Raw genomic sequence first — 16,106 nt, 5'->3', positions numbered from 1 at the left:
TGTCAGGAAAACCAACATCAGCTCCAGGCCATCCAACAAACGTTTCCATTGAAGTCTGAGGAGGTTCATCATATCAAAGAGTCAAAGGCCTCGGAAAAAAAGACTAAAATGAATCTTCTGTAATTGTCCTCTCAGGTCAATCATTTTTCTCACCTCTCAATCCACAGAACCGGTCCGGTGCTCCAGATAGGAAATCACGCTTCATTTATCTAATCGTGTTACGGCCGGCGGTCTGCCAGAGAGCAAACGCATCACAAGGGGGCCATTCAATAGCGGCTAATTGAATACATCACGGGCCACATGTGTTCTGAAGCTGACGCGTTTCCCAAGAAACTTCACAGAACTTTCCTTCAACTTCTCCAGCATGTCCAAACACCCATGAGCTCTTTTTAAGAGACGTTGGAGACGGCAATATTTTTTAAATAGAAAATCAAACAGCATATGCACCTTGATTGAATTTTGCAATTCATAAATGGCCAGAACAAACATGTGCGTGTTATAAAACCCCCGCTGTTCTTCCTCAGTTTTATAACATCTGTCATTTAAATATTCACTCAGCGCGGCGTTTGTAATCTACTAATGACGAAACGCTGGTGCGGTACACGAGTGAGCCCCTCACGGTCAATTCTGACCGTACGTCAGTGTCGTTTCTATAGGGGTCACAATTAGGTTAAAAGCATTGAGTGCACAGCCGCTCCTCTTCAATGTGATGCCTGATCTCCACGTCTTTAATGGACTGAGATGGATATCACTGGAGTCACGTGACACACACAATCGAGCACAACAGTATCTTTATTACTGAACCCTCAGAGGATCGAACCTGCCACATTCTGCTAGGCTTTAACCACTGCACCACATCACCCACCGTATCAAAACAACACAGTTTTACACTTATTATTATGCTTAAAAGAGCTGTTAGTAAATTAATTGAATTTCAGGGTTGTTATCGTTAACTAAAACTAAAAACATTTAAAAAAAAATCCGTTATTAAACGATAACTGAATTAAAAAAAATTGTTGTAAAAACGAACTTATTTTATTTCTCATTTTCATCAAGTTTATGTTGAAGTACTAAAATACAACAAGCTTCTTCCCAGGTTGGTGACATCACTAACCCTAAAATTTACATAAACCCCACCCCCGAGAATACACAACAAAGGGGGCGGGGCCATGTTGGGCTGCTTTAGAGAAGAGGAAGAGTTGTTGTAGTAGAGTGTTGTTGACATGCCGTCATTTTACGCCGGACTGCTTCACAAACGAGGGTCAATTCAACACAAAAGATTAACATGACGGCACATGCTAGTGGATGAGTTGAATCAACTCCACAGCAACTACATAAATTTATCCACTAACCATTCAGAAACGTCCAGTTTCATTCTAAAAGTGGTAACTTCTTCCTGAGTCTCTCCATCAGTGTCGACTCCGGTTTGAACAGTGCAATGGTGCGTTCACACAGGACACGAATTAAGCATTAAGCGCGAGTGATTTACATGTTAAGTCAATGCAAAGACGCGAATAGACATCCTGCGGCGCGATTAGCACGAATGAGGCAGCGCGAATGACGCGGTCCGAATAGAGCGTTTCGGGCGTTTGGCGCTCATAACGCATGATTTGCGTGAATCGTGCGAGTTGAAAAATCTGAACTTTGGTGAAAATTTGCGCTGCGTTAACCAATCAGGAGCTTGCTCTAGTAGTGACATGATTACGACATAGCGAGAGGAGGCAGAAATCCGAAACAACAATGGAGGACAATCATCGACGCTGTACGATACATCTTCATACTTTTATAGAAACAGGAATAAAAAGGATCTTGTTTGGAAGAAAGTGAGTCAGGAGGTCGGACAATCTGGTAAGTTGTAAAAAACGCTCTTTACTCAATTCGAGCTATATATATATATACACATATCGAGACTACAAGCTAGCTAAAGCCAGCAAATTGAGCTTATTCGCCGTATTTTACAACTACTTTCCCGCTGACGAGTTGATGTGTTTATTCAGAGGAAGTGTGCAGAAACGAGACGAGCCGCCTGGCAGAAGCCCATCTCATGACACGAATTCGCGTCTGTTGTTAAGTGAATTTAACGTGCGAATGAAGCGAGTAAAATGTTCAAGCGTCCAACTACGCGTGAATAGCGCGATTTATTCGCGCAAGTCGCGTCCGGTGTGAACGCCCCATAAGGCTGAACACCGTTACTGACAATCCTCATTTTGGCTGCGTGAGATTCTCCAGCTTTGTTGTTGTTGAGAGACCGAAGCACAAGCTGTTGAAGCAGCAGCAGCCACTGAATTATCTTTTAGAGTGCACAAAACGTCAAAGAAAACACGTCAGACTAAATATGAGTTATTGGTATGTACTGTACTGTATATTGCAAAGTAAAAACCAGTCTAGAACCACAACCACTGCTATAGGAACACCAATGCTCAGTGCTGACTCTGGTTTTCCAGTTTCTAATTCATTAAGTTCCGTTTCATTTCATTAAGTCTGAAGCGGATCATTAATGCCTGTGAAGGCAGGTCTGAAGCTCAATATCTCACTCAGCTCTTTACAAACACTAATAACCATTAAACCACGTGAGACACACTTCACATAGGAGTTAAGATCAGACCCACACAGAACCTGAACAACCAATGCTCAAAACATCTCCTATTTCTTATGTCCGCTAATATATATATTTAATTTACATATACAGTGGCTTCTTGTATTCTTGTAATTGTATTTGTCAAGTGTCGAAAAGTGCCCAAGAACCCCAAATAGTGACGACTGATTTAAATGCCAATAAACACACACACACACACACCCCCCTGTATATGAGTCTCAACCTGCCAATATGAGATATTACATAAGACATTAAATTTGGGAATGACTAACAAGCAGTTATATAATAAAAACAGGCACTTTGAAATGTCTGTCAGTACAGTGGAGCTCTGCAGCTGCTGCGGATCATGACGAGAAGGAGCCGGTGTGTTTTATCAGGAATACACACACAGCTAATTTACCCTGCTGCCTGACAACATGTCAGAGATGCCTGTGCCTTCCGACAGGAATGCTGGGAATCATTTCTGCCACCCACCCACACACACACACACACACACACACACACACACACACACACCCACACACACACACTGCATACCTTTCCTGAACCGCTCCGCTTTGATTGTGACTCTGATATGACGTCTCTCTCGTGAGGTCCGATCACCATCTGCTGTGAGTCTTGGTTCGCTCATATATGAATGTTAACGGCAGATATAAAGTGCCTGTTCGTAGTCCTGTGAGTTTTTTATAGTGGACTACAGACGCTTCCTTTAGCTGTTTACGCTGGCCTTTCCTTCCTGTCAGGATAGGGAGGGATCGTCTCTGCGTGAGTGTGTGTTTGTGTGAGACCTTTGTTATTTACTGCTGTCTTTTAAATGTGTGTACTAGTGGTCGACTGATATGGGTTTATTTAATGGACAATGCTTAAATTGTAACAGTTTGGGGTGAACAATTATCAAGGACGCATTAAACTGATCAAGAGTGACAGTAAAGACATTTATTATTGTGGTAGATTTTCCCCTTTTCCTTTTCTGGGTAACGCAAAAACTACCCAAACACTGGGTTGTTACGTCTGACCTGGGATCTGGGTAACGCAAAAACTACCCAAACACTGGGTTGTTACGTCTGACCTAGGATCTGGGTAACGCAAAAACTACCCAAACACTGGGTTGTTACGTCTGACCCAGGATCTGAGTAACACAAAAACTACCCAAACACTGGGTTGTTACGTCTGACCTAGGATCTGGGTAACACAAAAACTACCCAAACACTGGGTTGTTACGTCTGACCCTGGATCTGAGTAACACAAAAACTACCCAAACACTGGGTTGTTACGTCTGACTCAGGATCTGAGTAACACAAAAACTACCCAAACACTGGGTTGTTACGTCTGACTCAGGATCTGAGTAACGCAAAAACTACCCAAACACTGGGTTGTTACGTCTGACCCAGGATCTGAGTAACACAAAAACTACCCAAACACTGGGTTGTTACGTCTGACCTAGGATCTGGGTAACACAAAAACTACCCAAACACTGGGTTGTTACGTCTGACCCAGGATCTGAGTAACACAAAAACTACCCAAACACTGGGTTGTTACGTCTGACTCAGGATCTGAGTAACGCAAAAACTACCCAAACACTGGGTTGTTACGTCTGACTCAGGATCTGAGTAACGCAAAAACTACCCAAACACTGGGTTGTTACGTCTGACCTAGGATCTGAGTAACGCAAAAACTACCCAAACACTGGGTTGTTACGTCTGACCTAGGATCTGGGTAACGCAAAAACTACCCAAACACTGGGTTGTTACGTCTGACCCAGGATCTGAGTGACACAAAAACTACCCAAACACTGGGTTGTTACGTCTTGACTCAGGATCTGAGTGACACAAAAACTACCCAAACACTGGGTTGTTATGTCTGACTCAGGATCTGAGTAACACAAAAACTACCCAAACACTGGGTTGTTACGTCTGACTCAGGATCTGAGTAACACAAAAACTACCCAAACACTGGGTTGTTACGTCTGACCCAGGATCTGAGTGACACAAAAACTACCCAAACACTGGGTTGTTATGTCTGACTCAGGATCTGAGTAACACAAAAACTACCCAAACACTGGGTTGTTACGTCTGACTCAGGATCTGAGTAACACAAAAACTACCCAAACACTGGGTTGTTATGTCTGACTCAGGATCTGAGTAACACAAAAACTACCCAAACACTGGGTTGTTACGTCTGACTCAGGATCTGAGTAACACAAAAACTACCCAAACACTGGGTTGTTATGTCTGACCTGGGATCTGGGTAACACAAAAACTACCCAAACACTGGGTTGTTATGTCTGACCTGGGATCTGGGTAACGCAAAAACTACCCAAACACTGGGTTGTTATGTCTGACCTAGGATCTGGGTAACGCAAAAACTACCCAAACACTGGGTTGTTACGTCTGACTCAGGATCTGAGTGACACAAAAACTACCCAAACACTGGGTTGTTATGTCTGACTCAGGATCTGAGTGACACAAAAACTACCCAAACACTGGGTTGTTACGTCTGACCCAGGATCTGAGTGACACAAAAACTACCCAAACACTGGGTTGTTATGTCTGACTCAGGATCTGAGTGACACAAAAACTACCCAAACACTGGGTTGTTATGTCTGACTCAGGATCTGAGTAACACAAAAACTACCCAAACACTGGGTTGTTACGTCTGACTCAGGATCTGAGTAACACAAAAACTACCCAAACACTGGGTTGTTATGTCTGACCTGGGATCTGGGTAACACAAAAACTACCCAAACACTGGGTTGTTATGTCTGACTCAGGATCTGAGTAACACAAAAACTACCCAAACACTGGGTTGTTATGTCTGACTCAGGATCTGAGTGACACAAAAACTACCCAAACACTGGGTTGTTATGTCTGACTCAGGATCTGAGTAACACAAAAACTACCCAAACACTGGGTTGTTATGTCTGACTCAGGATCTGAGTAACGCAAAAACTACCCAAACACTGGGTTGTTACGTCTGACCTAGGATCTGGGTAACGCAAAAACTACCCAAACACTGGGTTGTTACGTCTGACTCAGGATCTGAGTAACACAAAAACTACCCAAACACTGGGTTGTTATGTCTGACCTGGGATCTGGGTAATAACACAGGACCATAACACTCAGAAAGCATTTCCAAGGCAATTTTTCCTGACAAACTGAAATTGAAAGAACACATGGATTTTCACCCTGCGATAAATCATTGTTTCTTCAGTAGAAACAGACCTCAACAGCATCATGACAGAGATGGGTTATAAAGCATGTGATTCACTTTCGTTCAGACACGCAATCTTACCCGGCAAGGCATTGCAAAAATGTGAATTGTTTAGAGACAAAATTGCAGGTAATTCACTTTATTGGCCTGTGTGTTGTTAACATTGATGTATCGCAGGGTGAAGTTTCCAGGCTGGTGTTCCTGCAGCTACTAACATCTCTCAGATCTCAAATACTCATGCTGAGGCAGAGGTCAAAAGCCGTGACCCGAGGTCAACACGCTGGACATCAGAGACGACGTTTTTTTGAAAGAAAACAATCTTGGTGCAAAAGTGCATGCTCCTTCATGAGATGTTTTTGTAAAATGCTATTTTGTGGTATCATATACGCATGCAAAGTTGGTGGAAAGTTGGGGGCATATTTTATATTTTTAAAACTATAGGCCTAGATGCAGAAATATATTTATAGATGCACTATAAATATGTATGAAATTTGCATAGTGTTTGGAAAATATAATATGGAAAAATCCTCTACATTTTGAACTGGAACTCATTTATGTTGGTGCAAGATGACGTTTTTCTCCTCTTTTCATCATGTGGCTGTTTTAGATCATGCTTAATTTTCTCCATAGTGTTTTAAAGTGGTAAATTCTCAATAGAGTTCAAATGAGTCGCACATTTTATCATCAGCGTCGCAATAGGAATGACTCGAGCAAATCTTATCATGCCGAATGAGCGTTCATGCATTTCCCACTGGTGGAATGTCTTCAGGACGTAAACTCTCTGAAGATTCCCATCAGGAAGAGGATCTCCACCCGACTGGAGAACAGATCAGCTCAAGGTCAAACACCGACGAGGAAAACGCCTCAGAGACAACAATAACAACACATTCAAAACCAGTTCTAACCCAGTCTTCTCTGTTCATTAGGCGAGTACATCTGCATCTCCAATTCAAATCAAACCACCGCCAGCTCTGAATCCAATTAGCCTTGCTTTGTATAAATAATACGAGAGCGAGAGCAAAGCTCTGAGTCATTTCAACCCAAATTTATCAGTAACTACAAAGGCCTGTTAAGTAGATCTACCTCTGATTTGCTTCTAAAGCATGTTTTTAATCAGACAGGAATGGCAAAGCTTTTCCCATTAATGAGAAACACAAAGTCGGTGTTCATAAATAAACATGGCGAAGCAGCTCAAACCTCATTAACAGCTGGACACTCAACACATCAAACGCACATAAAACTAAACTAACACACTGTATAACAGCATTACTCTCAAAACATTATGAGGCACAAACTGCTCCATAATATCCACATACTGCCAGATATAAGAGTTACATAAAAATCAGGTGCTGGAGAATCACATGACTGAGCAATGATCTTACACATGCCTGACTACTAACTTCACACTGAAATAACACCAAAGATACCGTCAGTGATCACAGGATACACTGTCCCTTCCTAAAAACTGGTCAAACCAAATTACTTTGACAGAGGCGAACTGAAGATAGTTAAAACAGTGCAGTTTCATACAGAAAATACACAGTAAACATGATGTACACAATTACAATTTACATCGAAGTGTGCACAACTGACATATAATAAAAATAATTTTATAATAGGGGTGTATGAGATTGAAAACAAATAATATCTTGATATTTTCTGGGATACTTTGATGTTTCAAAACAAAGAAATGATACTTTAAATATGAAACTAAAACCATCAGTAGGTGGCAGCTTAATGAGTGAGTCTATACTGATTCATTCAAACAGTGGATTCATTCTTTATAAATGAGTCACTGAATCAATCACTAACCCAATTCCTTCAAAACATTGATTAATTCAGTAACAAAACACCAATGGTTCTGCACAGCAAAATCCCCAGAGTTAAATCAACTCTGCTCAGAGAACATACGGTCCCTCTCTACACAGAGTTAAAATAACACTGAAGCAGAGTTAAAGTTAATGAGATAACATGCTGTTTGTGGAGTTGTTTAATCAGATCTTGAGAGATTTAATGTCTTTTGTCTTCAGTTGAGTTCATTTTAGGCTGTGGCTGGAAGTCAGTTGTAGTTCTTGTGTTTCTCTTCAGTGATTCTGCTTGTTAACAACAGGTGTTCATCACTAATGCTCAATCATCACTTAATTATCTCATTAACTTTAACTCTGCTTCAGTGTTACTTTAACACTATATAGAGAGGGACCATATGTACTCTGAGCAGAGTTGATTTAACTCTGGGGATTTTGCTGTGTTGATGTGGCTTTTTTGGAACTATTTTCATTGACGAAATAGATCAAAAACAGACAATATTGTGTCAAAAATGTAACTCACAATATTAACTTCTCAACTTCTTATAAAATCATTATCATATTTGCAATCATGCTCATGTGATATTGCTTAACTAAACAAAGAAATTATACTTTATATGAAACTAAAACCGCCAGTAGGTGGTAGCTTAAAGAGTGAGTCTACACCGATTCGTTCAAACAGCAGATTCATTCTTTGTAAACAAGTCGCTGAATCAATTACTCACCTGATTCCTGCAAAACGTTGATTAATTCAGTAACAAAACACCAATAGTTCTGATGTGGCTATTTGGAATTAATTTCATTGGTGAAACAGAGCAAAAACAGACAATATTGTGTCAAAAATGTAACTCACAATATCAGCTTCTTATAAAATCAATATCACGTTTGCAGTCATGCTGATATTTGGGAAAAGCAGAAAGGTTGCTCGTGTGATAGGGGAAGTGTACCCATTAAGCCCACCAAAATCTAAATGTAGGTGTTTTTTATGGATATTGACATGGTTTATAAGAAAAATAATTTGTTAAAACGCAAGATTTATCTCTCATTTGAAAATGTATTAATTAGTTGATGTACATTTTAGAATATAAATTTAAGATATTTTATGAATAATGTTAGAAGTCTGACATGGGCTTAATTGGTACTTTGGCACCATTTAAGCCTGCATGTCATGATTGATTCACAAAGTATAAAAATGTATTGATTTTAAAAAAGTAAAACTTCAATAAGTTTATTCAGTGAGATGGAAGTATTCAAAAAAATCCTTTTACTAATGTTTGATTAGAGCCCTGGGTGGGATGGGTAGGTGTTACTGGCTGGGGGTTCAAGCTGGTGGTCTGGAGCCTTAAAGGAACACTCCACTTTTTTTGAAAATAGGCTCATTTTCCAGCTCCCCTAGAGTTAAACAGTTGAGTTTTACCATTTTCGAATCCATTCAGCCGATCTCCGGGTCTGGCGGTACCACTTTTAGCATAGCTTAGCATAGTTCATTGAATCTGATTAGACCGTTAGCATCTCGCTCAAAAATGACCAAAGAGTTGATATTTTTCCTATTTAAAACTTGACTCTTCTGTAGTTACATCGTGTACTAAGACCGACGGAAAATGAAAAGTTGCGATTTTCTAGAACTTGGCTCCATCTCAATTGAATTAATGTGTGTAATTTGTAGGCCTATATAAATATAGTTGTAAATTAAAGTTGTAAGTAAGTTAAGGTAGGTAAAAGTACACAAAGAAATGTTATCATTAAACATTTTCACTCAGAAAATTGATCAAAGTTTGTAATTAGAGGGATTTCTCATTGAAACACATAAGGTGGGCTTAAATGGTTCCACAGTGAGTAATGGTGAAAAAATACATTGTTTTCCTTTAAAAATGTAAGATATGTTTACAAAGACATGCATGGAGCTCAAATATAATGTGGACTAAGCATCATAGTAATTTTTATTGTGCCCACATTGAGAAATGTTAAGATTTATTCATTTAAGTTTAGCTTGTGTTGGCTACAGTTTGCATGCATTTTGTGGCGCTGTACCATTTAAAGAAAAAAAAAAGAAAGAAAAAAAAAGTTAATTCATGAAAATAATCTGTTCTACAAAACAATTTAAGATGTATTTATTTGTAAATTAGTGTAAAATGAATGACAAATCATTCATTGTTTGTAGTTCACATGCTTAATTCTTTGGCAGTCCATCTTTCAGTAAGGCTAATGGTTTGACCTTGAGATTAGCTTTGTGCGCAAGCTAATAAAACTCATCTTTCCATTTAAAGAAAAACGATATAAAATGATAAAATACTATTTATTCATAGACGAAAAACAATACATTTATCTCTTATTTGACGTAATATCAGTGTACTCTCCAAAGAAATGGCTGAAAAGTGCAGAAATGTGTTGATTTCTGAAGGGTACCGAAAGACCAAAGTTTTTGGGTGTCTTTGTACGGGGTACCCTTAGACAGCATGCCCATGAGTGGGGCTAACTCAACACTGACATTGACAACATTGTGATTAGTATGCAAAAAAAAATGTCAGTTAAGTAACAAATCACTGGATTTGTTAAAATAATGGCCAGCATAAAATATAATTTTCACTTTTTTTAATTTGATTTCAGAGTTGAAAGTGGGCTTAAAGGGTACATGGGCTTAATGGGTACACTTACCCTATTGCTTAAATAAACAAAGAAATACTTTAAATATGAAACTAAAACTGCCAGTAGATGGCAGCTTAATGAGTGAGCCGATACTGATTTATTCTTTGTAAATGAGTCACTGAATCAATCACTTACCCGATTCCTTCAAAAGATTAATTAATTCAGTAATTGTTGGGTTGAAAATGGACAAACCCAGCGAATGGGTTGTTTTAATCCAGCGATTGGGTTAAATGTTTGCCCAACATGCTGGGTAGTTGCAGGGTTAAAACAACCCAATCGCTGGGTTTGTCCATTTTCAACCCAACTTGGGTTGTTTTAACCCAGCATTTTTTAGTGTACTTAACCGTCGGTCACACACATCCGCCATGTTTGTTGTTTTTAACACTTTTTATTCGCGTTTGTAGTTGTAACTCACAATGGGTTGTAGGCAACATTAGCTGTTTTATTAGAGCGTGAACAGATCTGCACTTCGAATTCTAACCAGGAACAGTAGACCATCCGGGTACCTTCGGAATACTCATTTCAACATACTATGATTTGGGACACACTAATTCTAATTTCAAATACTATTTAGGACGGATCGTATGCGAATTGGAGTCACTTGCTTCAGAATGAATGAGCTGTTTAAATGAATCGGTTGAATGAATGACTCACTCATTAAGCTGCCACCTACTGGTGGTTTTAGTTTCGTATTTAAAGTATCACATCTTTGGTTAGAAATATCAACGTAGCAAGCAAAATATCATCTAATTATGATTATTGACAGAAAATAGAGATTTTTTTTAGACCTCTTTCTCCAAGTAGGTTAAAAAAACCCAAAAAATATTCCCCTATGAAACCCGAGACACAAACGTCCATCTGAAAACACGACATCAGAACAGAAATAAAGGGCGTTTTGTCTTCAGAGGTGCTTTTATGAGCTGAGGCTGCAGTGTAAATACTCTGTTTATTTTGACTGAAGGGGGTGAAGGGTACTTGAGGTGCTCACACGTTCGTTTTCCAGCTTAATGGTCTGTGAAAGGTGAATTATCTCTGTACACACTCGCTCAGAGGCCTCAGAGTCACGCACACACACACACACACACACACACACACACACACACACACACACACACACGTCAGGGCTTTTAGACCATCAGACTTTAATGTTATAAATAGAAGAGGTTTGAGGTTGAGAGAGAGAGAAACAGACAAAGAAAGAGTCAGGAAAGAGCATCCAGATGAAAAGGAAATGCTGTTTTTAAACAAAACTAATACACAATCAGGACAAACAGATCAGTGCTGACTAGAAGCAGACCGTTTCTCTGAAATCAATTACGACTCTTAAAATCCACAACAGCACCAATTATTCCAACACATTACAAAATGAAACGCAACCATAAGCAAACTGAACAGACTCAAAAATGGTTCTGCCAGATCTGGTTTATTGGACTCTTAGATGGTGATAAAACTACATTCAACAAAGTAGGTGAAAACATTCACTGATGCTCCAGAAGGACATACCATGTATTAAGATGAAAACTTTTTGAATTTGAAGATCAGGGTAAATTGCACTTATTTTGTCTTCTGGGGAAAACCTAAGTATCATCAGAGTAGATAGAGACATTTGAGTTAAATGTGTTCAAAAGTCTGAAAATCTGTGTGTAACTTTAAGGAACGTCACTACCGAACACCCTTTTTCTGCAATTAAGCAAACTTTTTTGGGTGTTATTCCATAAAATGTAGTTTATATGTGTGTTTAACTGTTCAGAACTGTGCTAGCTAACCATGTGCTGATTAACATCTTTAAACGGCTCAAAACTATCTAAAATTGTCGCTACCGAAACAGTCACGACTGAAACATGTCATCATTGTTTTGGTAGTGACCAAAGGAACACATTTATTTGGGGGATATAAACACAATTTTAGTACAGTTATGCAAATCATTAGTATTTTAATATTTTTTAATATGAGAGTTAAAATCCTGTCATGTGATGTGGTCACTACCGACACATTACTGTCACTACCGAAACTGTGCAGTCACGACCGAAACATGGGATGTTTTGTCAAAAATAAAGTATATTGAATGATCAACGAAGATGTTATTATAGTGTTTGGTTCAATGTTTATTCAAACTAATGAATTCTTCACTTTGAAATCAGTTTGATAAACTTTATGAATTTTACAAAGAAAGATTGGATTCAAAATACAACAAATCTCATAAATTACACTTGAAATATTGTTTAAATTGTAATTGTTATTGATTTACCTGTGAAAACTTTTTTTAAAAAAATAGCAAAAAATATATTTAAAAGGTAGAAAATCTTAATAGGTCAATGTGACCCTTCTTATTAAATTATTTATTATTGTGTTTCGGTAGTGACAAATTTGGGGAGAGGAAAAATATTCCAAAATTTTCTGAAAATACAATATGAGAATTAACTAATGTATACCTTGGATATTATACAATTTTCATACATACAAAATTTGTGGAAAAATAATTGTTTCAAGACGTGTAGAATGGCCCATATGTGTCTAACCTCTGATAAAAATGTCAAAACTTCCATAAAATCTATTGTAAACTAGTCCAGCTGTGTGCCAGAAAGCAAACCACCTAGCAACCACCCAGAACTTCTTAGCAACTGCACAGTCATGCCTTCACAACATGAACAATGCATGAAAAAAGCTCTTGTCGTCACCCGCTAGAGCTTCACGTCCATCCTGACGGAAACAGCAGCATGTGAAATCATACATCAATATTACTACCACGAGTTCATCATTTAAACATCAGCACACTCACGCGTCAAACATCTTCAGAATCGTCTCTCAGCTGACTCCTGAACCCATCTGACATCTGATCAATATTTAAATGAATTTCCAGCAGGATTTCTTTGCGAAGCTCTTCGGCTGCTGTGTTACACCAGCATGATCTGAGCATTATGAACCAAACTTCATGTATAAATGACACGAAAATGTCTAACTGACATCAATTAGTCAATATAATCTTCATATATATATATCAAAAAGACAAAAGCGTGGAAAAGTGACACCAGACTTTGACTATGCTATCTAAACAGCCGAGGATCAAAAGCATAAATTCCACACAGGTAAACGTCATCAATTCATTAATGTTATTAACTAATGAGCTGCTGTGCGCCTTCCTTCTCCAGACAAACAAACCCAATAAAACACTGTGGATTTACCATCCCCGCGGGTTTAATAAAGCATGCTGTAAATTTGTATAAAATAAAAGCCGGTGTCATATCTACACTGGCTCATTGTTCAAGGCTTCTTGAGCGGAGGGCCTGTAAATCGCGGCGGGGACGGCGTTTTCCTCTCGAGTGAGTTTGTCTTCCCTACAGAGGTGTCATAAATCACAGCGGCCGTCACAACACAAGCTCTCTCCTTCTGCTTTCACAATCTCCCATCACATCGATCAGAGCGCCGAGGGCTTTACGAGCCGCGTCTCTACTGAACGACCGCATCAGCCGTGATGGAGCGCGAGCTTTACCCCCCGCCGTCCGTCAGGCTGAGGAGGCGCCGGTAAATCTGGGGACATTAGGAGCCTGAACTACAGCTCAGAGATGCTGTGCTGAGAAAGAGACGGAGTGACACGGCATGTGGATGGAGGAAAGATCCGCTTCTGACAGACTCTCAGATCCCGAGAGACGGACAGAAACAATGAGCTTTTACACGTCAGTCCAAGCTAATCTCTCTTATTACCTTTAATAACACATTAATAATAAAAATACAGCATTTATTTAAAACTATTCATAACAGTAATAATACTAATACTAATAATAATAATAATAATATTATTATTATTTTAAAAATATCATTTAAAATAATTAAAAAAAAAATTATATATATATATATATATAATTTATATATATAATTTTATTTAATTTAATATTTATTTAAAAAAGCATTTAAAATAATAATAACTATCTTTTTATAATTATTTTTTAATAATAATAAAAAATAATGTTTTACTATTATAGTTTTTGTAATTATATTTAAAAATAATAATGACAACAGATATAACAGATATTAAAGCTGATAATAATAATATTACATAATTTACTTAAAACAATTTGTACAATAATTCTACTAACAATAATAAAGCATTTCTTTAAAACAATATTTACAACAATAAATTATTACAGCTTTTTGTAATTCTTTTAATGTGATTCTTTAAAAATAATAAAGCATTAATAATATAGCAGTTTTAATCATGATAATAATAATAATAATAATAATAATAATATACAGCATTTACTTAATGTTTAATACTACTACTAATAACAAAATAAATTATTATTATAGCTTTATTTTGTAATTTTAATAATAATGCATTTCTTTAAAGCAATTTAATAAAAATAAAGCGTTTGTAATTATATTTTATTATTATTATTAATAATAATAATAATAATACAGTATTTACTTAAAACAATATGTACAATAATATTATTAATAATAACAAATTATTATAGCTTTATTTTGCTATTTTTAATAATAATAATAATAATAATAATAATAATAATGCATTTATTTAAAATAATATTTATAATATTAATAAATTATTACAGCTTTTTGTAATTATGTTTTAATAATAATATAAGCATAATATGACATTTATAATAATAATAATAATAATAATAATAATAAAAATAATAATAAATCAGCTTTTACTTAAAACAATATGTACAATAATACTAATACTACTAATAATAAAAACAATATCATTATCATAGGAATTTATTGTAACATTTTGTAATTTTCAATATTAATAATAAAAAAATTATTTAAAAAAAAATGTATAATAATAATGATTATAGCTTTTTAGAATTATATTTTATTAATAACAATAACAAAAATAATAAGAATTTTGCAATAATAATAATAATAATATAGCATTTAAAATAATAATAATAATACATTATTAATGCATTAATAATTGCAAAAATATTTTGACATATGCATCAAAAAGTCTCGTTCACCATGTGCTCCAGTGTCTGTTTCTGTAAGTCAAGGTGTTTCATCTCAGTACGAGTTGAGATAGTAGAGATGAAGGGTCAGTCAGGGTCAGTCAGGGTCAGTCAGCACTTCTGCGGGTTCTGTTACGGGCCTCTGGAGTCAGTCCTCCGTCTGTCTCACTGCTGACCCTACAGCCGCACGACGAGTGTTCAGATATCCTCTCATCTAAAGTGCCTTTTTAGCGACGTACACTACAGCTCCAGACCTGAACACGGCACTAAATCAGAGTGAAGAGGCACAGCAGAGATAAAAATAGACAGCGGCCCTGTGCTTATCAAACAACGCTCTTACTCTGGCCGTCTGCCTGCAGGGAGGACAGATATAAAGACAGTCTGTCTCACGTCTCCGGCCGTCCAGCGTGAGAACAGAGAGATTCCTGTCATCCTAAAACCTGCCAAGCACAACACTCACTTTAATCTTAAGGACACTTTACTATAAAGTTCCAATTATTAACATTAGTCAACTACATGAAATAAAAATGAGAAATACTTCGCTACAGCAATAAACTGCAAAACATGCAACTATCACAGCGTTTGGCCAACTAAAATTACTAAAATGGTAAATGAATGGTTAAACTACCTGCTTAGTCTGGGGAGTTTCACAGGAAACTAAAAATAAAAGAATAAAATTAAATAAATAATAAAATTAAATATAACTAAATAATAAAAATGGGATAAATTAATGAAAAATAAATAAAACTAATTTTTAAAAATAAATAAATGACTAAATTAGTAAATGAATGGTTTAATTACTTGCTTAGTCTGGGGAGTAAAACTAAAAAAGTAAAAAAAATTAAATATAACCAAATAATAAAAACAGAATAAATTAATAAA

The 16,106-nt window shown here is 36.9% G+C and overlaps 1 protein-coding gene across 7 annotated transcripts in view; it reads right to left on the bottom strand.

The window, feature by feature from the left end:
- LOC127513165 (colorectal mutant cancer protein) overlaps positions 1-16,106 on the bottom strand; it is a 107,196-nt gene that overhangs the window by 71,248 nt on the left and 19,842 nt on the right. Inside the window, exon 1 of one of the 7 annotated variants that reach the window (XM_051894769.1) lies at positions 3,134-3,332. The exons of the other annotated variants lie outside the window; for them this stretch is intronic. Within the exon in view, the coding sequence (XP_051750729.1) occupies positions 3,134-3,202 (69 nt within the window). The 5' untranslated portion in view covers positions 3,203-3,332. Of the gene's footprint in view, positions 1-3,133; positions 3,333-16,106 lie in introns of those variants that run through there. 7 annotated transcript variants of the gene reach the window in all.

Source organism: Ctenopharyngodon idella, chromosome 5 (assembly GCF_019924925.1).
Source record: "Ctenopharyngodon idella isolate HZGC_01 chromosome 5, HZGC01, whole genome shotgun sequence".
In the NCBI taxonomy this organism is placed as follows: Eukaryota; Metazoa; Chordata; class Actinopteri; order Cypriniformes; family Xenocyprididae; genus Ctenopharyngodon; species Ctenopharyngodon idella.
The sequence above is the reverse complement of the archived record's forward strand: the minus strand, read 5'-3'. Positions and strand labels throughout refer to the sequence as shown.